This window comes from Crocodylus porosus, unplaced genomic scaffold (genome assembly GCF_001723895.1).
Source record: "Crocodylus porosus isolate Cpor-Errol unplaced genomic scaffold, CroPor_comp1, whole genome shotgun sequence".
NCBI lineage: Eukaryota > Metazoa > Chordata > Crocodylia > Crocodylidae > Crocodylus > Crocodylus porosus.
This window is the reverse complement of record NW_017728914.1, coordinates 17,805,174-17,811,490: the sequence shown is the minus strand read 5'-3', so window position 1 is coordinate 17,811,490 and position 6,317 is coordinate 17,805,174. Positions and strand designations below refer to the sequence as shown.

Here is a 6,317-nt window from a genome sequence, read left to right as displayed (position 1 = left end):
GCGGGGTGGAGGGGACGTGGGGCAGGGGGGACCCCAAGCAGCCCCTTGAAGGTGGAACTCTGCCAACTTGCAAGGGAAAAACCACAGTTTCCCACATTTTTCTCCTTTAAAGGAGAATCCATTTTTTAAGTTTGTTGATCCATTTTTAAAATGTATTCACTACCCTTTCATATTTCTTGCAACCCACTTTTAGGTTGTGGCCCAAAGTGAATGGTTTCCCTTTTCCAGGACAGATGTACATTTTGTGGTGTTTATGAATATTTGCTAACCATAATATGAAACATTAATTACCTCTGGGTTGAAATAGGATAACATATGAAAATAATGCTTTACACTGATCCACCATATTTTATCTGGGGGATCCTCAACACTTTAGATTTTTTATCCGTATTTATCAAAGAAGGAAAACCCAGTGAGTCTCACAAGATCATGGCAGAGCCACACATAAGACATCTGTGTGTCCTAATGCCCAATCCCGTGTTTTCATCAATATTTCACATCCTTGCAACCCTTGCATGGGTACAAGCCTGCTTATACCAGGCGAGAACTTTGGATCTTTTCTGTATCTTCTTTCTTACAGAGAAATGTTACTAATATATCATCACATCTATGACACAACTCTTATCCTTTAAAAGAACTAATTAACTGATTCTTTTTTAAATTTTAATACCCAATACTCATCTTGGACTCCTTTAAAGTATTTCTCAATTGCACTATAAAACAAGGACCAGGCACTTCAGTGAGGGTCAACAACACCTATGTTAGTGACTCATGTACTTGGACCATAAAAGGAAGTTTCAGAGGGTGTGGTGATGGTGGAATGATCAGGAGGAGGGATGAACAGCTTGGGAGGTTTATAAAACCAATGGCTTTGATCCTGTTTCCATCCATCTGGCCTTCATCCCAGTAGCTGCTCCTTTACTCGTTTAGCTCTCAAAAGGCAACATGGCTTTCACAGGCAAATATGAAGTGGAAAGTGAAGAGAATTATGATGACTTTATGAAGCGCATTGGTGAGTATATTCTGGAGATTTTTTTAATAAGTCTTTATGAATTAGATTAATGATAAAAGGGTCAGAGGCTTCTTCCTACAAAGTGCTCAGGTCAATGGAAATTGCTCAGTAGTTGTTGTAATAATCAGCTCTTCATGGATCAGCCTCTCATTAGCAAATGAGTTATACTTCCTGGGAAACCACATATAAGAAAATGATTCCAGTTCAGAATAATGCTGTGTTTACATTATTCACCTTTGTTCACTTCTGCTCCCACATTAGGTAACATTCCTTCCAGCTGCAACAGAATAAGGCCCCAATACATTTGTGATACAATATATTATGGAATCAGATTTTCAATTTTTGGTTAGTTCCTGCACAAGTACAACAGTGTACATATCCAAACTTAGGACTGCCTCCTACAGCATCAGACTTTTATAAACATAGTAGAGTTGTAGCACTTCTAAGAGGAGGAGGCCTGGGCAAGCATTAGAACTTGAACCCGCGAAGGTCATTAGGTTGAGTTATGTGCTTGTGTTCATCCTTCTAAATGGCATCTGGAAATAGAAATTAAAGTTATTTGGATTTACACAGCACAGAAACCTATACTTGTATATACGTAATTTCATGTAACTGCATGCTGTCTGGGCAGAGAAAAAAGGTGAGTGTTTTCCTTAGACATGGGCACTTTCCAAGGAAACAATGAGAGCTCTTGAACTGTATCAAATGTAGCTACAGCAATGTCATCTCAGGACTTCCAGGTGATCAATATTTTGATCTCTGAACTTTGACACCATTGCAAAAAAAAGTTTTGGTTTATGCCCTCTGACATCAGTATTTTAGAGTTAGCATATGCACACATGCAATGTACACCATTGCTTTGCTTACATTTGAAAATAAATGTTTCTTAGAATATTAGCTTAAAAAGATGTATATGTTTTTATTGTCTAAGGTCTCCCCAGTGATGTCATTGAAAAGGGAAGAAAATTCAAGATAGTCACTGAAGTGGTACAGAATGGAGAAGAATTCACTTGGTCTCAACATTATCCAGGAGGCCAGTCCATGACCAACAAATTCACCATTGGCAAAGAATCAGAAATGGAGACAATGGGTGGTAAAAAGTTCAAGGTAAATAGCTGTAGTCCTTTGGTTTAACACTGTTTCATCAGTAATCTAGCATCTTCTTTCATTTAGAGTTTGGATACAGACATTGCTTTTAAGCTGATGGAGTGCACAGGTGGCAGGCCAGGTAGGGGCTGGAACCCAAACCTCAGCAGACACCTGCCCTCGATCATTGTCATAAGTGATTCTAAGACAAAGGGCTCCCCCCTATTAAATGAGGAGAAAAACCTCATTTTAGAATCAAGTAAATACAGTAGCTTAAAGCTAGATAAAATCAGTCTCTTCAAGCTGTAGTCACACTATTTAGTACAGCATGGGAAATTGGGGTGGAAGGGACCTCAGGAGGTCACCTAGTCCAACCCCCTGCTCAGAGCAGGACCAACCCCAACTAGGTCATTCCAGCAGAAGCTTTGTCAAACAGGGCCTTAAAAACCTACAAGAATGGAGCTTCCACTATATTTCTAGGTAATCTGTTCCAGTGGTTCACCACTCTCCAAATGAGAGAGTTTTTCCTAATATCCTAGTGAGAAAGTTTTTTCTAGTATCCAACCTAAACTTCTCTTGCTGCAACTTGAGACCATTTCTCCTTGTACTATCATCTGTCACCACTGAAAACAGTCTTGCTCCATCCTCTTTGGAACCACCCTGCAGGTAGCTAAAGACTGCTGTCGAATCTCCCCTCAGTCTTTTCTTCTCTTTTGCATACTAAATAAGCCTATTTCCCTTAGCCTCTCCTCATAATTCATGTGCCCCAGCCCCTTAACTATTTCCATTAAATGCTGGACTCTCTCCAACTTGTCCACATCCTTTCTGCAGTTGAGATGTGGCCTCACCACTGCAAAGAGGGAAATAATCACTTCCCTAGATCTGCTGGCAATGTTCCTACCAGTGCAGCCCAGTATGCTGCTAGCCATCTTGGCAGGGAAGGCACACTACTGACTTATATTCAGCTTGTCTACTGTAACCCCCGGGTCCTTTGTTGCAGAGCTGCTGCCCAGCCAGTCAGCCTCCAGTCTGTACCAGTGCATGGGATTGTTCCATCCTAAGTACAGGACTTTGCACTTCTCCTTGTTGAACCTGAGGTTTCTTTTGGCCCAATCATTCATTTTGTCTAGTTCACTCTGGATTCTAGCCCTACCCTCCCGCATTATCTACTGCTCCCCACAGCTTGGTGTCATCTACAGACTTGCTGGGGGTGCAATCCAGCTCATCTTCCAGATTATTAATGAAGACATTGAACAAAACCTGCCCCAGGAGCAACCCTTGGGGCACTCCACTCAATACTGGCTGCTAACTAGACATCAAGCCATTGATCACTATCTGTTGAGCCCAAGGATCCAGCCAATTTTCTATCTGCTTTATAGTTCATTCTTCCAACCCATAGCGCGCTTGCAAGAATGCTGTGGGAGATCATATCGAAAGCCTTGCTGAAGTTGCTCTTCAGCCTAGCCATTTTTGGATATGTAAATTAATATTATTTCTCCTTCAGTGGCTGACCCACAGAGAAGATAGGAAACTTGCTACTACTATTAGCTAAATTTTATCTTAACTGGTCCAGTCAAAGAGCTAAAGCAATATGTTTCTGATAGTGTTCACATACCAGATTACATACAACAGCTGTATCGGTAGCATATGGATTTATAAGTATCTTGTCTAAAGACTGTTTCAGTTATATTGTGTATGATAAATACCTATCATTACCTCTGTTCATGGGGCTGTCCTTGCACATTCTTATAGGCAACAGTTAAAATGGAAAATGGCAAAGTGGTGGTAGATTTCCCCAACTATCACCATACTGCAGAGATAGCCGGAGGAAAGCTAGTTGAGGTAAGTTGCTAAACATCTTCTTGATAAGCTCTAAGAAACTTCTTAAGGGACAAAGCCTAAGGACCGAAAGAAATGTTTTTGTTAAGTTTTAATTTAAAAAAACCTCTTTACAGAAAGCAGAATTTTTAAACAGCTCTTTCCTGCAGCCTTGGCATCATAAATGTTGCATTGAGGTTGTAAGGAGTATAATTCTATTGTTCCACCTAAAATTCAAAAAATAAATTAACTTTTTAATGGGCAATATGTAAAATGTCAGTAAAGGTACCTGTAGCCATGTGAAATACAAAATATAAATCTAGCTGGCCAGTGTTCCCAAGCTGTGCAGTCTTCCTTGATTTATTTTTATGGAAGGTGTACATTGAATTTAATGTTTGCCACTGTGACAACTCAGGCTGCCTACTTCTATTCTCTATACACGAAATGCCAAACCACTGTTAACGTAACCACCATTAAAGCAGCACTAGCTGCATACCCAGAATTTCCTATATTACTTTTTTTCAGCATTCAGTATGCATAGAGGAGCACACATGTAAAACATACAAGAATGGAACTGCCATTTACTGGGTCAGACTATAGGGTCAGTATCCTGTCACACCGAGGCAGAGAGTGAATGCTGAAAGAGAGCATGAACTGGGTCTGACCAGGATTTTCCCCAATTCCTCTTCTACTTCCAGCCTCCAACCTGAACAGTGGGAAGTGTTTTTATGCCAGTGCTTCCTAGTGCTTTATGCCAGTGTCACATTGTAGACATGGTCTTATTGAACTGCATGCAGTTAGGTACAAGTTAGATACTCTTCAGGAGTTGAAATAAAAAAAAAAAGCCCCTATGATGGACACTTTGAAAAATGTTTAAATTATCACTTGCCCAACGATATGTAAGGCTATAATAATTCTCAATTAACTTCAGTGGAAACAGTTCATGTAATTAAAGTTAAGGGTATCTTTAGCCACTTTGCTGAACTAGAACCATAATCACTCCTTGGAAGTACTGCCACACATCATAGAAATTGATAGCTTGAAGCAGCAGTTATCAGAAATGTCTTTGCACAGTGTATTTTAGACTAGAGCATTTTGGAGTGAAGCATTTTAGTCTATTGGACCTTTTATGAAAAGATCACATTTTGCAGCAAAATGGGGGCTAACAAATGTTTTAATCACAGCAAACTTTGAGTTACTGTATTCAACCAAAATTTTTGCTTGTTCTTTATTCCAGATTTCTGTTGCTGCCGGTGTAACCTACAAAAGAATCAGCAAAAAGATAGCTTAATGCAGAAGAGCCAGTTTTCCAGTGCAGTGAGAATTGAGCAACAAAATAATCAATAAAGCATGTTTTAGGAACTCTGTCTTTATGTCTGTATTACAAACATGAGGGATTGATTTTGCTTCATAAGTGGTAGTTTTGAAAGTTCAGTTGTTTCCATGTTAATGTTTTATCTTCCACATATGAGCCAGAAAGTTCCTGTATATACTCTTTACCAAGTGAACAAGACTTGTGGGGGAGGGGAAAAAAAACCAAACCAATCTCACACTTAGTGACTGGTTGCAGGCTAATCCTTTCAGGAAGCATCTCATGCACAGCATTCAGCCATCTAGTTAGCTTTATCTGTCCCCTGCCCGCTCTTCCCCCACTCGCCACCTCCGTAATGAGTGAAAGGCACTGTCCTGCTCAAGGCAGGCACAATGGCAAAACAAACCCTTAAGCTTTGCTTTGGTTCTGGATGCAAAGCAAAAGTTTAGGATTCCTGCATCAAGAGTAAGCTAATTTATTCATAGTTTTCAATACTCTCTCTACTAAAAGGGCACTTTTATTATGTGCTATAACAGTGAGTCTCATAACATTGCTGCTGTGACTATTCTTACCCCTTTTGACCCAAGCAGGTAATCAATATCTGGGGGTCGGGTGGGAGGTCTTGTAAATTGTTCTCTTGTTGACAGAAGGAGAAATTGGTGGGTTTAGGTATTTTGATGCAATCCTGTTTATTTACAAAGTCCCCTACCTCCCTGCTCCTGTTCATGCAGTCAAAAAATGTCTCTTCACACCCAACATTCGATTTCTAACTTGCTTTGGTATGTAACTTAATAGGAACTATCAAGGCGCATACTGCTTCAGCTTGTTCCAAAAATGGTGGCTTCACCATTTCTTATTTTTATTCTAAACAAGAGTAAAACCACCACCTGTAATGGAGGTTTTACACAAAGTCCATCACAACAACACAACCTTCAAAAGAGCCATAGGTTTGTGTGGCACAAGCTGCAGCTGGCTTAAAACCATAAGTGTATTTGATTTCTAAGGCTAAAGGAGCCAATTACAAAGGGTAATATTGAACCTTAAATCAGATAAAATAACTCTGATCTAAAAGCCGTGTACCTGGAACTT

At 39.9% G+C, this 6,317-nt stretch overlaps 1 protein-coding gene across 1 annotated transcript; it reads left to right on the top strand.

The window, feature by feature from the left end:
* Nucleotides 1-709: 709 nt before the first annotated feature.
* On the top strand, nucleotides 710-5,278 carry FABP6 (fatty acid binding protein 6). Its single transcript, XM_019534897.1, has 4 exons — nucleotides 710-1,012; nucleotides 1,944-2,119; nucleotides 3,851-3,940; nucleotides 5,154-5,278. The coding sequence occupies exons 1-4, from the start codon at nucleotides 946-948 to the stop codon at nucleotides 5,205-5,207; spliced, it is 387 nt and encodes a 128-aa protein (XP_019390442.1). The 5' UTR covers nucleotides 710-945; the 3' UTR covers nucleotides 5,208-5,278.
* Nucleotides 5,279-6,317: the final 1,039 nt, after the last annotated feature.